General features: G+C 41.2%; 2 protein-coding genes across 2 annotated transcripts; one reads left to right on the forward strand and one right to left on the reverse strand.

The window, feature by feature from the left end:
- Positions 1 to 8163: 8163 nt before the first annotated feature.
- On the reverse strand, positions 8164 to 15728 carry LOC139950861 (uncharacterized). Its single transcript, XM_071949695.1, has 2 exons — positions 15665 to 15728; positions 8164 to 14147 (listed from the first exon to the last, which is right to left on the reverse strand). The coding sequence occupies exon 2, from the start codon at positions 14134 to 14136 to the stop codon at positions 12559 to 12561; it is 1578 nt and encodes a 525-aa protein (XP_071805796.1). The 5' UTR covers positions 14137 to 14147; positions 15665 to 15728; the 3' UTR covers positions 8164 to 12558.
- Positions 15640 to 21019, forward strand: LOC139950862 (uncharacterized). Its single transcript, XM_071949696.1, has 2 exons — positions 15640 to 15744; positions 18053 to 21019. Exon 2 carries the CDS (start codon positions 18082 to 18084, stop codon positions 19624 to 19626), a length of 1545 nt encoding a protein of 514 aa, XP_071805797.1. The 5' UTR covers positions 15640 to 15744; positions 18053 to 18081; the 3' UTR covers positions 19627 to 21019.
- The last annotated feature ends 87 nt before the right edge of the window (positions 21020 to 21106 follow it).

Below are 21106 nucleotides of genomic sequence, written 5' to 3' on the forward strand. Positions count from 1 at the left end.
TATGACCAGTGCAGTATCTTGCCTGTCTGACTAGCCAAAGAATGTACAAGGTCACACTTATTGTAAACAAAGTTCACACGGTATATACGATTAAAACAAAAGATATACAATGCCTTTATGCTTCTCTTTGATAATTTTTCTTGTTCTATTATAACGGTTTTTTTTCTCCACAGTTTATTGGTTGAACTATGAGCTGAGAAAACCTTTTAACTTTGCAAGAACTGATTTCTCATAACACTTGCGTACGTCACTGCATCAGAAGACGAAGGAGAAGGGAGTCCGCTGTCTTGAATCTCATCTGATTGCAAATCCAAATCAGCGTAGACAATGTGATCTGGGTTGTCATATGGGTACTCTGCTGCCCCATGGGACGAGAGACTTGGGTATAAGTAGGATCACTGGGTGCTGGGTGGGCCTCCTCCTGGGTAGAGGGACCGGCATCTGGGTGAATTGGGATTGACACTGGGTGTGTTTGGGATGGAACTGTCTGGTTTTCACTGTGAGTTAGGGGGTTGTTACGCTGTGCTGATTTAGCCTGATAGGGTTTAGGCTTGGGGGGTTTTGACCGCAAAGATGGAATTGGTTTGACAGTTGCCGTCGGTTTGGGGGATGCGAGTAACCCGTCACGAGAGGGCCTTGTTGATACATCGGATGCATTAAAAACAGCGTATCGCTGACCGTGATCAGTGGTAGGTTCAAATGACTGGTCTGGTCGCTGCCTCATCGACTCGTGAGCAGTGGGATGAGCTTGGTATGGTTTAGCGTATATTAGACTTGGATCAGTCGCTTGTGCTCTTTGTGCCGGCATTGTGCCGGACGCGTCAACGTCGTGGTGCTGAGTGCTTAAATACATGTTATTGTTCTGTAATCCTTCTTGTAATGTATCAAGACCTCCGTATTCATCATTGGGACTGATCCGAGTATTGTCAAGTCTACTAAGATTTAGTTCAGTGTTTGTTTGGCTGTTGGACTGTACCGGTTTGGGATCTGAGAATGCGAGGCGACGTTTACGGCAAGTGATGATCAGGATAATGGTGAGAAGAAGAGATACGACTGCAGCAGAGACTATACCAGCAATGACTGCAGGGCTGAATGAAGATGATACTAAAGTAGAGGTATCGTTGAACGGAGTGATTGGTGTTGGGTTTCCCATCTCGGTGGGTGGCATTGTAGACACATTCATACATAGTGTTCTAGTGGGAGTGGAGTCTGATGCGGAGGGAGTTATTGTTATTGGTCCAATGGTACAAGATCGTTCCATATCGGGGAAATTGACTGATGCGATGGTGCATGTGAGTGCAATACAATTATCAGCTACGTCTGCTGTATAACTAGATGTCCTGATGAGTGTATCTGTGTCATCAACAACTTGTGATGTCCATGGAGTGTATCTAGCAGTATAAAACGAGTGAGTGACTGCTGCTGTGACTGCTCTATGACCGCTCTCAGATGTACATGTCATATTCAACACTGTTCCATTGTTTAAAGGAACACGTTGCCTTGGATCGGTCGAGTTGGTCTTTGAAAAGCGTTGTAACCGTTTTTTATAAAATGCATATGGGTAGAAAGATGTTGTAAAAGTAGAATACAATGATCCACACAAACATGCCTCGAAATTGCGTGGTTTTCCTTTTACCTCGTCGACTAACACGTCGGCCATGTATGGGGGTCAAAATTTTGACTCCCATAAATGGCCGACCGTGTTAGTTCGCACAGTAGAAGGAAAACCACGCAATTTCGAGGCAAACTTGTGTGGATCATTGTATTCTACTTTTAAAACATCTTTCCAACCATATGCATTATATACAAAACGGTTACAAACGCTTTTGTTTTGACCAACTCGTCCGATCCAAGGCAACGTGTTCCTTTAATGTAATGGGTCCATCTGGAAGGCATATAGGGAAGGATGCATTGGGGAAGTAAAACACTGAAAGTGTAACACTGACTGAGACTACAACGTCTTGCGCTGCTCCTCTTAGTGCGCTTCTCTCGGAACTGACTGTGCAGAAGTAATCATTAGAATCTTCCCTCTGCACATTGATGATGGTAAAGTCTTGAACAGTCCTCCCAGTTGTCATATCTTCCGTCGTGTTAAATAAGAATCGTTGCTCTAAAGGGGGAACAGTTTCATCTCCAAATCTCAGGACCCTATTTGGACTTTCAGTGGTCCACGAAACAATGTGATTTGGCTGCAGGTTTGTAGCGGTACACCTTATGTCAACCTGCCCACCCTCCTTACGATCAGCCACTGGTGTTAAGATTTCAGCAGACACTTTCGGATCTGGTGTGGGTGTTATAACTGGTTGAGCAGTGACAACCATCAGGAGTCCGCCTGCATCAAGTGAACACCAAACACACACCAGCAACACATACATAGACGTTCTTCTATCCATTGTAATGAATCTGATTCCTTGAGGTGGTTTGATAAGAAGTTGGATGAGGATAAAGTTGGATGAAATAGCATGAGCAGACATACAGCTTGTAGGAACGTATTCGCTGTATGTACTTCCGTGTAAATAAGCATCACACACCGGTGAACTTCGTCAATGATGATTATGAACTTAGAGTTGTGTTTTTAAATGAGGGTCATATTGTCGCGGGTAACTGAACCCGGATCGCACTGCCACAAGTAGTAGTGACGATTTACATATAAATTGCATAATATGCCCCAGGCTGGTTCCAGCTTCAAAGTTCTGAACTCTGAGGTGAATATTGGGAGAGGGCTGCGTGAAAGTAGGATTTTTTGCTGCATATACTTGGATGTGTTTCCGCTTATTTTTCAAGCACCACACGCCACTACTTTACGTGACTTTCAGTGTGAGAAGCACAGCTGTGGTAACTTCAATGAATGTTTTGAGTCAAAATAGTTGTTAGCATAACAACTTACTTGGTAACAAGCAATTGAGAGCTGTTGATAGTATAAAACAGTGTGAGACACGGCTCCCTCTGAAGTAACGTAGTTTTTGAGAAAGAAGTAACTCAGATATTTGAATTTAATTCGAGACCTCAGCTGAGTCAAGCATCTGAAAGCACAACCTGAGTTGACAAGGGTGTTTTTTCTCCCATAATTCTCTCGCTCGCAACTTCGATGACCAAATGAGTTCAATTTTCACAGTTTGGTATTTTGTGCATGTTGAGATACACCAAGTGAGAAGACTGGTCTTTGAAAATTACCAAAGGTTTCCAGGGGTCGATTTCACAAAGAGTTAGGACTAGACCTAACTTAGGACTAGTCCTAAGAGATATCAAAAATGTACAGCTAGTCCTAAGATAGGACGGGTAACTCGTCCTAACTCGAGATAAGACTAATCTTAACTCTTTGTGAAATCCACTCCTGATGCCTTTAACTGCTCCATTTTTGTTTTGACAAAAACAAGGTATTAGTTTTTTTGTGTGTTGAGCCTTTTAGAACGAGGATTCGGACATGGAAAGCAAAATCATGAATTAGTAAATCGCAAAAAGTTTGAGCAAAAAAAATCAAGACGGTATGTCTTGTTCGGTTGTGCCGTAACTTGATGCCCAATAAAGAAAGTGCTTGACCCCGGGGAAAGGCAGTGGATATTTTGAGCTCTGTACAAAAGTATATCATGAAAATAGATATGTACAACAAAAACAGTTCAATGATAAGATAAAGGAAGCTAAAATATAATTTTTATTATTTTTAGATTGCCAACACTAATGTACATGGTGCTGGGTAAGATCAAACTGAGTGATTTCGGTATTAATTAATGTTACAGCTATAAAACGAAGCGTGTTTAGATATCGGATTTGTTTTTTACAATGCCGCAAGAAATGTGCAGAAGTTTAACAAATAGAAAAGTTTTTAAAAGAAAAATAACCAACGATTTAGTGTTTAGTCAAACAGGTCAGTTGTTAATTTATTGATATTTAATTTTATTATGTGGCACAAATTTTGCTATGCCTCGAATCAAGCATTACTCCGGTCTGTATACGTTAAGTAATGACTGAAACTTAATGTGATAAAAAAACTTATGTGGTAAAAAGTAAAGCAGCTTGGAAAGTTATAGGAACACGTTGCCTTGGATCAAGTTTTTGACTCCCATGAATGGCCGACCGTGTTAGCTCGCAAAGTAAAAGAAAAACCACGCAATTTCGAGGCAAATGTGTGTGGATAATTGGATTCTACTTTTAAAACATCTTTCTAACCTTATTTTATAACAAAACGTTACAAACGCTTTTCAAATACACACTCGACCGATCCCACCCGCAGGCAACGTGTTCATTTAAGTGCGTTTAGAGAAACAAGTGCTGCGTTTATGGAAAAATACGTCACTTTTCATCCCCAATACTTAAATATAAGAAGCGTTAGCTCGGTAACGCTTCTCAGACTGTGTATTCATATAGGGATATTTTTTCAGCATGGACATAATATTCGCTCCGAAAATTGTCGGCGATGTCTAAAACGTGACCACCTTTTGGAATGAAATGATCAGAGGTTGGTTTAATTATATGTACAGTGTATCTACATTTTATATAATAGACGATGTGACCTGTGACATCACATGTTTACAAAAGAGCCACCAAGCCTGGACTTTCTGCAGGCACAATTTGTACACAGCCTAATAGAAGGAAACATAAAATCTTATATTTTATGGAGATTGCACTGTCCAATTTTTATCAACTTTTGATATGATGAAATGGGGCACATCTCAAAACTTGTCCAGCTTTTACTTTCACATCTCTTGGATTGATGTGGAAATCATGACACAAAATGTCAACTTGCCCATATGACCAGTGCAGTATCTTGCCTGTCTGACTAGCCAAAGAATGTACAAGGTCACACTTATTGTAAACAAAGTTCACATGGTCTATATGATTAAAACAAAAGGTATACAAGGCCTTTAAGCTTCTCTTTGAGAATGTTTCTTGTTCTATTAAAACTGTTTTTTTTTGTCGCAGTTTATTGGTTGAACTATGAGCTAAGAAAACCTTTTAACTTTGCAAGAACTGATTTCTCATAACACTTGCGTACGTCACTGCATCAGAAGACGAAGGAGAAGGGAGTCCGCCGTCTTGAAACTCATCTGATTGCAAATCCAACTCAGCGTAGACAATGTGATCTGGGTTGTCATGGGTACTCTGCAGCCTCATGGGACGAGAGACTTGGGTATAAGTAGGATCACTGGGTGCTGGGTGGGCCTCCTCCTGAGTAGAGGGACCGGTATCTGGGTGCGTTGGGATTGACACTGGGTGTATTTGGGATGGAACCATCTGATTGTCACTGTGAGTTAGGGGGTTGTTACGCTGTGCTGATTTAGGCTGATAGGGTTTAGGCTTGGGGGGTTTTGACCGCGAAGATGGATTTGGTTTGACAGTTGCCGTCGGTTTGGGGGATGTGAGTAACCCGCCACGAGAGGGCCTTGTTGATACATCGGAGGCATTAAACACAGCGTATCGCTGACCGTTATCAGTAGTAGGTTCAAATGATTGGTTTGGTTGCTGCCTCATCGACACACGAGCAGTGGGGTGAGCTTGGTATGGTTTAGCATATATTAGACTTGGATCAGTCGCTTGTGCTCTTTGTGCCGTCATTGTGCCGGACGCGCCCACGTCGTGGTGCTGAGTGCTTAAATACATGGTATTGTTCTGTAATCCTTCTTGTAATGTATCAAGACCTCCATATTCATCATTGGGACTGATCCGAGTATTGTCAAGTCTACTAAGATTTAGTTCAGTGTTTGTTTGGCTGTTGGACTGTACCGGTTTGGGATCTGAGAATGCGAGGCGACGTTTACGGCAAGTGATGATCAGGATAATGGTGAGAAGAAGAGATACGACTGCAGCGGAGACTAAACCAGCAATGACTGCAGGGCTGAATGAAGATGAAGCAAAACTAGAGGTATCGTTGAACGGAGTGATTGGTGTTGGGTAGCCCATCTCGGTGGGTGGCATTGAAGACACATTCATACATAGTGTTCTAGTGGGAGTGGAGTCTGATGCGGAGGGAGTTATTGTGATTGGTCCAATTGTACAAGATCGTTCCATATTGGGGAAATTGACTGATGTAATGGTGCAAGTGAATACAATACAATTATCAGCTACATCAGCTGTCAAACTAGATGTCCTGATGAGTGTATCTGTGTCATCAACAACTTGTGATGTCCATGGAGTGTATCTAGCAGTATAAAACGAGTGACTGACTACTGCTGTGACTGCTCTATGATCGCTCTCAGATGTACATCTCATTTTCAAATATGTCCCTTCGTCTACTGTAACGGGTCCAGCTGGAAAGCATATAGGGAAGGATGCATTAGGGAAGTATAACACTAAAAGTGTTACATTGGATGAGACTATAACGTTGTACGCTCCATCTGTTGTGGGGTCATTGACTTTGCAAACATACATATTTGAATCTTCCCTCTGCGCATTGATGATGGTAAAGTCTTGACGAAAAGTCCTCCCAGTTGTCATATCTTTCTGTGTACTAAACATGAATCGTGACTCCGCGGTTACATTTACATCCCCCAATCTCAAGACACGGTCTGGGTTTGTTGCGCTCCATGAGACAATGTGATCCGACTGGAGGTTCATAGCGGTGCACCTCATATCAACTTGTCCACCTGCCTTACGATCAGCCTCTGGTGTTAAGATCTCAGCAGACACTGTTGGTTGAGCAGTGGCAATCATCAGGAGTCCGCCTGCATCAAGTGAACACCAAACACACACCAGCAACACTATAGACATCCTTCCATCCATTGTATTGAATCTGATTCCTTGAAGTTGTTTGATAAGAAGTTGGATGAAATAGCATGAGCTGACACTCAGCTTGTAGGAACGTATTGAGTAATATTGAATGTGCGTGTACTTAAATACCACGTTTGGATATATGTACTTCCGTGTACTAAGCATCACACACCAGTAAACTTCGTCAATGATATGAACTTGAGAGTTGTATTTTTCAATCGGGGCCATGTCGCAGGTAACTGAACCCGGATCGTACTGCCACACGTAGTAGTGACGATTTACATATAATTTGCATAATAAACCCCAGGCTGGTATCAGCTTAAAAGTTGTGAGCTCTGTGAGCTGAATACTTTGTGGGCGTTAATGTACTGCACGATGTTTACCGCATGTACTGTATTCTCGACTGTATTCTTGACTTCTTGAAAGTTAGCTTGACGTGTGTTTCCGCATATACTTCAAGCACTACAAGCCACTACTTTACGTAACTGACTGACTAAGAAGCACAGCTTCGATAATTTCAGATTATGTTTTGATTCAATTAGAGAAGAACAAAGCTGAGATCAATAAAGTCAACATTTTATAACAAATTACATGTAATAGATGTTATGAGACCCTGCGTAATGCATGTGCACACGCTGTCAATCATTGTATTTGTGTAAGTCCGTTGACCTACTGTGGGCGGCGCTTATCTGTTATGAAGGATCTAGAATAATCTAGTGTAGTACTTTCTAGAAAACCACACACAAATCCTTTAAATACGGGCTGTGAGAAATTTTCGAGAGGACACATTACGCAAGACTGGTGGAAGCTACGACTTCTGTGATTGTGATACAACTCGTTGAAGGAGCTTGTGATAGAGTTCGCGTTTGACCGAGTGCAGTTAAAGAGCGTATTTAGATTCCGGAAAGGACATTTTCGAACTTAGTCTACAGTTCGGTATTTTGGGGCCTTTTCCCCATATTTTGTGGCGGGTGTCAGATTGTGTACCCGTTGTTGTTTCGTCTTCTTCTGGACATTTTATCGGAGTGAGTTTACCCCGTGATAGCTCATAGTCACATCGGCAAAGAACTTATTTATCGCCCCTGGAGCTGATCGTTTAAAGCCAGTGTTTGTGTTCCTCACCGTATCTTCTGTTGCTGTCGACGTATTAGCCCGTAAGATACTTATTTTGTATAAGAACCATTTGTTAATGTACATTTGATTAATCAATCATTGTATATTTGTTAAACCGATTCGGTAACTGAAGTGGTTGATAGTTTTATCATTAAATCGCTTTGTTTCTGTGTTCTTATACATCAGTGTCACCTTGTTTGATTTCTTTGTTGCATCTGAGGAAATTCAGGCTTTTTGAGTGATTTATATTCACGGATAGTTTGGAGTTTTTTGGATCGTAACATAGACTATAAATTAACAACAATTTGCAATAACAATTTTATTAGTGCAATGGTTCAATATCTATTGAGTAAGTGTTTGATACTTGTTGAGATTTTCTAGCTTTGAAGTTATGTGAACCAAAGTCAATCTACTCCACCTATAGCCTCATAAAATACTTCATTTTGTTTCTCTTTGATGTGTATAGTTCATAAAACTCAAAGGGTTCACACTGGCCAACTCTGGTTAATGTGTGATGGGACTATGCGTGCGTTCGTCTAGCTTCCCTGGGTCATCCCCGGGTTGGATAGCTTTTGACGTCAGTCCAGGGGCTCACCCAGGTCAGCCCCCCTGCTTGGGGATGGGAGTGGGTCACTTGGGGGCTGGCCACAGGTAAACGACGTCATTACGAGAGCGGTGAGTGGTCGTTCGTTTAGCTCTTGTCAGGGGCTCACCCGAGTGAGCACCGCGGGGTAGACCCAGGAAAGCTAAACGAACGCACCCAATGCTTGTTATTGGAGCGCATATCATTGACGTCATCAGTGTCAATCTTTACGGCTGATTTTACGTCTGCCTTTACGTTTTTACGTCTGTCTTTACGTTTTTACGTCTGTCTTTACGTGTACCTTTACGCAGTTACAATGTAACCATACTGGATGTGTGATATAGACTGGTCTTTGACAATTACCAATTTTTATGTGTTGTAAATCTTAGCTCTCCAGCAATAGTGCGACAACGCAAACATAATTTCATTCAGGCCATAAAACCTGTCTAACAGTAAGGTTCCTAACTTGAGTTAACTTCAGGTGCTAATAATTATGCAACATGTACCAATGAACCCCATCATCTTATTTGATGTTATTAAAGGCAGTGGACTCTATTGGTAATTACTAAAAAATAATTATTAGCATAAAACCTTTTTTGGTGACGAGTAATGGGGAGAGGTTGATGGTACATGTATAAAATAATGTGAGAAACGACTCCCTCTAAAGTGCCATAGTTTTCGAGAAAGAAGTAAGTTTTTACGAATTTGATTTCGAGACCTCAGATTTAGAACTTTTGGTCTCGAAATCAACCATCTCAACGCACACAACTTCGTGTGAGAATGGTGTTTTTTTATTTCATTATTATCTCGCAAGTTCGATGACCGATTGAGCTCAAATGTTCACAGGTTAGTTATTTTATGCATATGTTGAGATACACCAACTGTGAAGGCTAGTCTTTGACTATTAACAATAGTGTCCACTGTCTTTAAGCAATAAGACTGTGCCTTGTAGCCTAAGACATGTAACACAATTATATTAGACAAGGGAAAAGTCAAACCATGTTTTATTTTCTGCAAATCTATAGACCAAAAATACTATTTCTTTTTTACAATTCATAGTTAAATATCGTATAATGTACACGTAAATCCAAGGTATTGTATCAGAACTCCCCCAGGGCTCCACCCACATTACTAACATAATTTTACTGTTTTAATGGTTAAGGTAATAATCAGTAAGCAATTTTTAACAAAAAAAAAACGTTTGTTTATACCACTCAGGACGGGTTTTGGAAATAACACATTATCGTGGGCATCATTTCGCAGACTCTATCGAAAGTGGCTATCACTTATAAACATGGTTACATACAAAAAACATACAAGCATTAATAAATACAAAAGTAATAGCATAAGAAAACATGAAAAATAAGAAAGCGCACTGCTCTCATCAGCTTAACAGTGATCAAAATTTAATCACGAGAGGGCGCTGTGCGATATGAAAAAGACACAACTTCGGAAAATGCTTTTACTAGCGTAAAGACGTACAATAATGTACACGATATACATGTACAGTTCTAGAACACAAGCCATAGGCCTTCAATCAAGTACCATGTTCATGCAATTATAGTTCATGGTGCATTTGTGAATTCCTAATCCGTCAACGGATTTTATGCAGTCAGCCAAGTCATTGTAACCAATTTATAAAAATGACAAAAATAACCATGTACTAATTGTTATTATGATGCGTACAACTAAATAGAACGATCCTCTGATGTGGGCGGTATTTTCTATAAGAAACAATGGGAAACTTTAGACTATCTGCCAATCACCAAGAGAGGGCGCTCTTCGCCAGGCAATGTCAACAACTTAGGAATGGGAGAAGCATGAATGACGGTCACTGACAGCAAATACCTTGTGTTTTGCGTGTTTTTGATTTTGTATTTTAGATTTAGCCAAACTGTATTTTGTTTTTCATAACACATTGCCAGCATAAACCAAACTGTTCTGGAACAGGACGTACTGGACACAAGTTCCCCAATGATAACAAGCGGTGTGCATGAGTTTTTTGGAGTGTTTCTTCTAGGATAATTAGCAAAAATTCCAAAATGCTGACCTACCAAAAATTGAGAAGAAATCTGAAGTTAAGTTGTATGACAATGTATCTGATTTAATTTTCAAGAGGCTGAGAGACTTCTAAAAACTTTTTGAGTATTTTTGAATTGTTAGCATTTACCATTGTTTGCTATAGGAGTTGTGCACCCTTACCTGGTAGGTCTGCTGCCCTCTAGTGGCAGAGTACTCAAAAAGTCTCCCATTGCAACGTTGTGACGTCATACATGGCTCTTTTCGAAACTACGGCTTGGGCTTAGAATAGAGATTTAGTGGTTATCGCCCGGCTGTTTTAAGAGCCCTGCACAGTCAGAGCCTTAAACAGAGCCCAAAGCCAAAACCGTAGTTTCGAGAGGCTTTGAGGGCATTGACACTATTGGTAATTACTCAAAATAATTATTAGCATAAAACCGTACTTGGTAACGTGTAATGGGGAGAGGTTAATAAAAAATATATAAAACATTGGGAGAAACGGCTCCCTCTGAAGTGACGTAGTTTTTGAGAAAGAAGTAATTTTCCACGAATTTGATTACGAGACCTCAGATTTAGAATTTGAGGTCTCGAAACCAAGCATCTGAATTGAAAGCACACAACTTCGTGTGACAAGGGTGTGTTTTCTTTCATAGCACGCAACTTCGACGACCAATTGAGCTCAAATTTTCACAGGTTGGTTATTTTATGCATAAATTATGTTGAGATACACCAAGTGAGAAGACTGGTCTTTGACAATTACCAATAGTGTCCACTGTCTTTAGGTGTGTCCAGTGTACTGATGTTAATGCAAGCTTGTACTGAAAGTTTGTAAATAAGTATGAATTTCACTACAATGAAAAGCTTTATACGGATGAGTGCTTCCGCCCAGGCGATAGAGCACACACTAATGCAATAGGCATGTAGACTTGTGTTAGGCGTCTCATCATTTTTTGACGCAACAGGTAGTCCTTGTTATCATTTTAGACTTGTGTTATGCGTCTCATCTTTTTTGACGCTACAGAAAGGACAGTCCTTGTTTCATTGACTATAACTAGGTTGAATGCTGATAAGCACACCGCGCTATGAGGCATTTAAGAAGAACTAGTAACGAGTCTAAGGGCCATGTCACACGAGGCAATTTAGGGGCAACCAGTTCCGGGCAATCTCCAAGATGAATAGGCATTCCTATTTGAATGTTAACATGTTTCTTTTGTGGATCGTATGATAATGTTAAAAAATTGACTCATGTGCTACCAAAGTAGTCTAGTAGCAAGCACTGCAGTTGGTTGCCTCCAAGTTGCCTGTAAAAGTTGCCTCATGTGACAGGGCCCTAAGGAACGACTCAAGTTTCTAAATTATCTATTATAACCGTCAATATGGATTGAAATTTATAACATTTACACATTAGTTATACGGTGTACATGCACGTTCTAAAATGAACATAACTTGACAACTGAAATTAAATAGCTTTAAAGCCTGTTATAGTATGCTACATTTAGATATAAGACGCGTGAGCTGTTTTTGGTTTTAAATTAAACTTTGTAAAATACCTCTGGCTTATAATATCTCAGAGTGCAAATAATGAAAACTCGCACGTGTGACGCGCCACGCGTATTATATTACTGGCCATTGTGATGTGTTCATTTGAACAGTGAGGGCGCTGTTTAAGATTTTGACGTCATAAGCAAAGGTCTAGTACAGTATTAGCCTTTTTGAGATATGGTGGACAGTATACGTGTGCACTGTTTGTTTGAGTGTATACTGACAAATTCACCAAACCTGTTATTATAGCATTGTGTCCACCATAATGTCAAAATGGCGTTTGGTCACACAATGCATACTCAAGTCTACATTCAAGTGCAATGGGTACGTTCGATTAGCTTCCCTGGCTCGACCCCAGTCTGTCCCCGGTACGTTCGAATAGCTTTGCCGGCATTCCAGGGGCACACCCGGGTCAGCCCTAAGTGCCATGCTTGTGGAACATGTAACCTGGGGCTGGCCCGAGGTGCATGACTTCACCACGAGAGGGCGTGTGATCGTTCGATTAGATCTTGTCAGGGGCTCAGCGGAGTGAGCAGGGGCCGGGTCGTCGACCCAGGGAAGCTAATCGAATGCACACTTTATAACCGTGTTGATGTTTACGTTGTCGTAACAGTTGCGTACACTACTTGACCATCATCGGCTGGTGACGACTTTGAGATATCTGGACGTGTGCTGTCTGATTGCAAATCCAAATCAGCGTAAACAATACCATCTTGGTTGTCATGACTACTAGGCTGCCTCTTGGGTACACTAGCGACTTCAGCATAAGTTGGGTCATCGGGCAAGATGGTTTCGTCTTGGGGAACGGTGGGGGATTGGAAAGGCATAAGGTTCTCTTGGTGGTTCAGATTATTGTCAGGAATCTTATGGCTCGATTTGGGCTTATACGGCTGAGGTTTTTTAGGTGGTTTAGCCGCCATTGGTTTAACCGTTGCTATTGGTTTATCAGAAGATGCATAGAAGTGGTCTTTGGCTGGTGACGTCACGATGTCTTGATCAAACACAGGGTTATCATAAGTCTGCTCTGTCGAGATGGGTTGCCTCATCACAGCCGGTGAATTATCCATGTTCGATTTGACTTTATTAGGCTGAGCGTATATTGGACCTGTTTGTATGCTGGATTCTGAATGTCTTGGCGATACAGTATGTCGTGGTGATGTAGAATTCGCATCGCGAGTGGTCTGAGATGTAGTCTGGATCGACTCGAGTCCGGCGTATTCGTTGAAGCTTTGACGGGGGATCTCGGTCGATTCCTCGGCGCTGGACTGACCCGCGTCTAGCTTGGATTCCTTCGGAAACAGAGCACACTTAAAGAGGCCTCGTCTTAGGCAAATGATTATTAGGATCGTGATGAGTAGAATAGCAGCTACGCCCCCAACGGCTGCCCCTATGATCACCGCTAAGTTACTGCTTGATGTGATTGGCAGAGTCGCAATAGACGTTGTGGATGTTATCATGCTTGTAGTCTCTACACTTCCTATAGTTGTTGCAGTTTTAGCGACGTTAATGGGCCCGATTGTACAAGAAGCTTTCATTGAAGGGAAATAGAACAGAGATGTAACGGTACAATCAAATGTGATGTTATCTAATGGGGCATTTACCAATAACGTCAATGATGACTCAATCGTGCTCGATCCAACGGTTGATGATGCCCATGTATAGCTATTTGACTGAGCTGGGACTTGGGTTACCGCTACTGCTACTAATGGATTACCAATCTCACTTGAGCATTTCAGGTATAAATTCGTTCCTTCATCAACTGTCACAGGTCCTGCAGGAGAACACACAGGGAAAGACGAAGTTGGGAAATATAACACTGAAAGTGTTACCCTTGATGAAGCCACGGCGTTGCTGCCTCCAGTCGAAATTGGTTGGTAGACAGTACACACATATTCATCAGTATCAGACCTCTGTACATTCATTATTGTAAAATTCTGAACGGTTGAAATGCTGGTATACCATGTATTAAACACAAACCTTGACTGTGTGGTAATTCGATTCGGACCCCATATTAAGACTTTCTCAGGGTCCTCGGTCCTCCAAGCTACGATGTCACCTGCCCCGAGGTTCGTAGCGGTACACGTCATGTCAACCTGCCCACCCTCCTTACGATTAGCCTCTGATGTTAAGATCACCGCAGCCACTGTTCGTTGAAGTTGTGCAGTGACAACCATCAGGAGTCCGCCTGCATCAAGTGAACACAACAGCAAAATCAACATCATTCGATCCATCTTATGTCTTTCGTCAGTTAAACTTTGAAGACACCCACAAGTTGATATGGAAAGGTTTGCGGTAACACCATGTAATGACTATCTCTAATGAGATGGGTGGTTCTGTAAAGAACCGTTGGTTTCAACTCGACTTTTCGAACTGTATGCTGTGATCGTCTTCTGGAGAAAGTTTGTTGATTTGACAACTTGGCAGATAGAACTAATGCCAAATACAACCGGTGTACATTCCGCGTGTTTGCTGATTAGTGATAGTGGTAATATACGTCCTAGCCGATCACCAGTACACCACACACCAATGGGTTTCAACAATAAGATCAACACCACTGTTTGCTTTAATAGTTATTCAAGCAAGTTTCTGCTTCGACGGTCACCTTGTATGAATACGTCACAGTTGAACGGAAACCAGGTTACGCCATAGAGTAAGTACATACAGCTGACCATAGCTGACCAAGGCTGTTAGGCCTTTTATGGTGTTTGTAATAGAGTCTACATCTACCATGTTCTCCCCATAGAGTTCTGACTGATCAATACCAGTCAATACTAGATCCCCTATACCCAGGGGGGAGGGGGGGGGGGGGGGCTCATGTAACATTTTCTTCTTCCAACAAGATTCTATTGACCCCCTTCTGAATTTCTCAACATTGTGAGCTCGTCTGGTAGAGCTTTTTTCCCCCATTATAACGATGAAGCCTATAATTAACTGCGTTTTCCAAATATGTCTTTTATTTGCCGTTTTAAGAGGAAATGAAACTGTGTGATTAAGCTAAACCATGGGCTAAACCAATGATTTTGTTTAGTAAAGATTCCTAGCTTTCTGGGGTTGAACAAAGAATTTACTAGAGTGGGATTCGAACCAACGACTTATACGGATGAATGTGACGGCGCTCTAGCAACTGATGCGTTATCTAGCCCTATGTTGGCGGTCTCCCTATTTTGTCACTGTCTTTGTTCGGGGATGACGGTCAGATACAATTGTCCTAGCTTTCCGTACAATTTCTCGACTTGTTATTTATTATTATACTGATTTTACCCTTCCCAGGGTTTGTTCCAGTTTCAAAATAAAAAACAATACAAATACATATAGTAATAATAATGATGTATATTTGGTTTGCGGTAAACACCATGTGTGTAAAACTATTTGCCAGGTAGAGTTGTTCTTAGAGAACTGTCTTGAGAATAAGTTGTTCTTAGAGAATAAAGCAAGACAGTTCTCTAAGAACAACTCTACCTGGCAAGTAGATACACACATGGTGTTACCGCAAACCAAATATACATTGATACCTCACCATGCAATGCCTCAAATCGTATATAATTACATTGATAATAATACATACCGAAGTCTTACTAGGCACGTATCCAATAAAAATGTATTAAAGGTGCTTGGTAAATACATTACATTTTTACAGAAAGATGGATTATTGAAGTTATGATTTTCATCCTCCATAGATATTCTGAGACCAAAATGTATCACCTTCTGAAGGGTTTACGTGGCGCTACGGCGCACTCAGCAGCCACTGCAAGGAACACCAGGCGATCCCCTTCCTTATAGCGGTAAGTGTTTCCGTCTTCGGTTGAGTGAGACTGTTTCTCGCAGTCTTGCCAATGTGGCCACTGACGTCACAATTCATTACTCAGTATACAATAGGTTTTGGTTTTAAAGGGTCTATGTATTAGGACAACAAAACACAATGTCCACAGTTTTACACTAAACTTACACAGTTTGAAGACAATGAATGTAGAAAGCTTCCCTGAAAATATTACATGCTGAGGTGCTGTAGTTTTTGGGAAATATGTAAAAACAATTTCATGAAAACAATTTTCGTCTCATGAGACGAAAATTATTTTAATCATTTTACCATGTTTACAAACGTATGTTCATGACACCTTTTTACTCTTACCTCAAAAACTACAGCACCTCAGTAAGTAATATTTGAAGGGAAGCTTTTCACTATCATTATCTTCAAACCCTGTAAGTTTAATGTAAATCTATGGACATTTTGAAAAAGTACCCAAATCCTTTAATAGCAACAGCGTCACTACTTCCTCCTTCTTGTCTTTAGACATTAATATTTTGTTTAATTGTGATACTTTTCTGGTAATGGAACTAACAAGGGTCCCTCAAGTGTTACCATCAGTCTATAGGTTTGGAGATCTGTGTAGAGAAGATGATGAAGAAATAGTTTCTTTCCATTTTCCTCTTCTATAGATGCTGAAAACAGGCTTTGAAGAGAACCCTTATAGATATACATGTAGATGGTGGACACACACTCATTATGACACCGCAATTTTATTGTACACACCCAAACCAAACAGTGCACTCCTACAGTATCCGCCACCTCAAAAAGGCTAATGGTTTTTATGGGAAGGGGAAACCCCCAAAGAGAAAACCCACGCATAATAGGGACCGAAAACCGAATCCGCACATAGCTCTAGCACTGGATCTGATCCTTGGTCCAAAGAGGTGAAAGACAGGAAAGAAACCAACGAGCCACTCTGAATTACCCATTCAAATCAACCCTAGCAAAGCCGTAGCTATAGCCACTAATACGGATACGGCTTTGGCTTTATACACGACATGAGACGCAGAAGTAGTTTGGCCCAATTGCGTCATGAGAACCCGAAGTCGTGGAATGTTTCGCAGACAGGACACGACAGGAGTGTTGTAGCCAAACTGATCATGTTAGTGGTTTTGTAAAGTTCTATTGCCTTTAAAAGCAGTGGACACTACCGGTAATTACTCAAAATAATTAATGACGTAAAACCTTACTTGGTAACGAGTAATGACGTAAAACCTTACTTGGTAACGAGTAATGACGTAAAACCTTACTTGGTAACGAGTAATGGGAAGCTGTGTTGATACTATAAAACATTGTGAGAGACGGCTCCCTCTGAAGTGACGTAGTTTTTGAGAAAGAAGTAATTTTCCACGAATTTGATTTCGAGACCTCAGTATTAGATTTTGAGGTCGATCCAAATCAAGCATCTAAACGCACACAACTTCGCGTGACAAGGGTGTTTGTTCCTTCATTAGTATCTCGACGACCATTTGAGCTCAGTTTTCACAGGTTTGTTGTTTTATGCAAATATTGAGATAAAGCGAGAAGACTAGTCTTTGACAGTTTCCAATAGTGTCCAGTGTCTTTAATGTTGAACACAGTAATGCACCATGATGTAATACACGATGGTTATTATAAGTGCTGTCCGTCATAAAAATATGAAACTGAAGATTATTGGTCCAATCAACTGCTATCCATCCGTAGTTAATGATGTCTATTTGTATTTTATGCAAATTATTGGCTTGTAGCGCCCTCTCAAGTCAAGAGATAAAATGAAAAAAAAAACAGAAAAAAAAAACATGGAAGACCACCACGCTATTATAGCTGGTCCAAAGAGCCTATACCATAAACAAGTTTACATACACAGACAACATTCTGAAAATAAACCCGACGGGTTAGATTTTACAAAGTCATTATGATGTTAAAGTATTTCATTTCCATCACGTGCACACAACAGCGTCACAAAGCCAGCATTCATCCAAATAATAAAGGTAGTGGTGCGCGAGCCAACACAAGGCTTGTTGAATGTTTTGTCGTGTAGTTCTGATTGAACTTGGGGCATTACTGTATAAGACTCATTTGAATAACAGTGCATAGAATGATTGAAAAGGGGTAGTTTTGATTATTCGAGCGCAATTGCACAGACGATTGGTACGAGGAAATGGTATAATAGGAACTTGGTATAGGCTACTGCAGTAGGCGTACAGCTGAATACGGGAATGTTGTCCTGTCAGACTTTGTAACTTTCAGTAAAGACAGCAACTTCAACTTGTTAACACATTACTTTTTTCTGGCTTGAATAGGTGCCCTCGTGTAAGACAAAGCAGTAACAATGGATGGACGGATCTCGATGTATGTTTTGTTGGTGTGTGTTTGGTGTTCACTTGATGCAGGCGGACTCCCGATGGTTGCCACTGCTGACCCAACAGTGATTGCGGTGATCTTAACACCAGAGGCTGATCGTGAAGAGGATGGGCAGGTTGATATGAGGTGTACCGCTACGAACCTCCAGCCGGATTCCATAGTGGAGTGGATGACTAAAAACAGAATGAATGTAAACCCCGATGTCACTCTGAGGTGGAATGACACTACAATAACCTCCAACAGCCGGTTTATGTACGCTACAACCTATCCAGGGAGTGGGATGGTTGTTCAATACTTAACGATTACTGATCTGCAGATTGAAGACTATGATGAATATATTTGTAACGTCAACCACCCTATCACAGGAGGAGGAAGCACAATTGTAGCTACATCCAGCGTAATCCTGTCAGCTCCATCGTACCCAATATGTTCCCCTTCTGGACCTATCACAGTATACACCGGTAGAGAGTTACAATTGAGATGTCTATATTATGCTGACAACCCTGCAGCTATAATGGAAACTCACCAAATGAATAACTCTGGAAGCTACACCTGGACATCATTGAACACCAATGACATCATCGCCGAATGGACATTGAATTTGACTGTTGGTAATGCTCAAAATGATGTTGCATTCAACTGCACTGTACCCCAAGGAACTTCAGATAATGTGAAGCGTTACGGCAGCTGTATCATTGGACCAATCAGTGTGACGATGTCGACAAGTACTACTATAACTGCAGTCACAATGCTTGCAACGGATACCCCACCACCTGCATCCAGCTCAGCAGCCATTGCTGGGGCAATCGGAGGAGGAATAGCTGCAATCCTTATCATCATAATCATCATCTTGATTTGCAGAAAACGTCTCTGTCACCAGACTACAAAAGACCCGGTCTTAAATCTCAGCACTAAGTTTACACCAGATCACCCGGAACATTCTCCCAGTTTCGTTGATCCGTATGGGGTGGACACTTATGACCAATCACATTCCAGCCACCCAGTCGCTCCTCCACCCGCATCCAAGCCAGCCCCATCCCCCACTAAACCCCCATCATCGGACCCAGCAGTTTACGCCCAACCAAACAGCAACGCAAGAGGGCGGTATTCAGAAAATCCCGATGACGTCACGTCCCACAACAACCCTGCATTCAACTCAACTGGCTTAGATGGAGTTACTGAGCTATACGCACCTATGAAACCAGTAGCAAAGGTCAGGCCATCCAAGACACCCAGAAAACCCGAACCGTATAAACCCAAATCAGAGCGACAGAGCAACCCACCTGAACCTACCAATCGAGACCCGATGCCCCAGTCACCCCCTAATGACCATGACGAATCCCACCCAGTACCCGATAATCCTACTTATGCCCAAGTCTCTCGGCCCAAGAGCAACCCAGATCACATTGTCTACGCTGATTTGGATTTGCTATCATCGGACGAGGCTCAAGACGATGAAGCCCGGCGCCCTCAATCATCTGATGCAGTGATGTACGCAAGTGTCAAAATGTAGGCCAAAGAAACGGGAATTTCCCGCGATATTCCCGGGCGGGAGTTTTCCGCTTGTGCGAAAAGCTAACAATAGTTAGAAACAACTTGTTCTTTTGTCTGTCTACGAATGCCCAGGATGACTCATCTATCAATGGTCCAGCCGTCGATTTCACCAAACTCTTAGGATTGGTCTTAGAACTGAGGCCGAGTTAAGTTCCGTAGCCATAGACGTTCGGACGCATTGAACTCATCCTAAGTTAGGACGAGACTCGTTCTAACTCGAGATGGGATAAATATTCCCTAGCGTTTCGCGAAACCGGCTTCCGAACTCTTAAATCCAGGTTTTCCAAAGTGTGGTACGCACCTTTAAAATGTAGTTGTACGGATATGGACATGACGAACACAATGCTTAAAATATTTATAGAACTTTATGCATATTTTATTAATATTGCAATAGAGACCCACTGAATGAAATGAAATGACACGTCATTGGTTGAGAAAAAAGCTATACGGAACTAAGCCTGCCACTTTACCTAATAGTCGATGTTTTTTCGTACGAGCAGTATTATGCCTTGCGTTGTGTTGTATCATTATGTTTCCTAAAAACCAAGTCTATAAAATCGTGATTTTATGTTTAGTAAGTGATTGAATGATTTAATCAATATACAATATGCGTGCATTATAAAAGCTAACAATTTTGAATTATGTAAACAGATTGTACGCAGATTCTGATGTCATCGGAGTGTGGGTTCGATTCCTGGTCATGACACTTTTGTGCTTCGGCTAGATCTTAACCAGAATTCCTACCCTTAACCACGGTGTATAATGGGGACCTTTGACGGCCGAGGTTTCGTTGCATTGAACCCTTGGCTGTAATTTTCAGCTCGAGGTTACAATATTATATACTCTTTAGGGAATGGGGAAAGTTGTTTTGATAGGTCAAAGTATGCAATAATGCAAGGATAATGTTTCAAAGTGCTTTGATCTCAACTTGTACTTTAAGTGATAGCCTAATTAATACAAATCTATCAAATCGAGATGTTATGTTTATAAAGTGATTGAATGATTTAATCAATATACAAGATGCGTGTATTATATAAAAGCTAACAATCTAGAATTTATTAAGATTGTACGCAGAACACATAAAGAAATACATAGCGTTTCGTGAACGAGTTTTTTTTTTTTGGACTTGAATTAAGATGGCATCGGAATGTGGGCTCGACTCCTGGTCATGACAATATTGTCCTTGGCATGGACTAGGCACTTAACCATAATTGCTTCCCTTAACCAATGTGTATAATGATAACCTTTGACGGTTGAGATAATAGTTTGTCGCAAATTAAATCATTGGCTGTATTAAAGGAACACGTTGCCTTGGATCGGTCGAGTTGGTCTTTGAAAAGCGTTTGTAACCGTTTGTTATAAAATGCATATGATTAGAAAGATAAGTAGAATATTATGATCCACACAAGTATCACTCTAATTTGCGTGGTTTTCCTCTT

Source organism: Asterias amurensis, chromosome 18, assembly GCF_032118995.1.
Source record: "Asterias amurensis chromosome 18, ASM3211899v1".
NCBI lineage: Eukaryota > Metazoa > Echinodermata > Asteroidea > Forcipulatida > Asteriidae > Asterias > Asterias amurensis.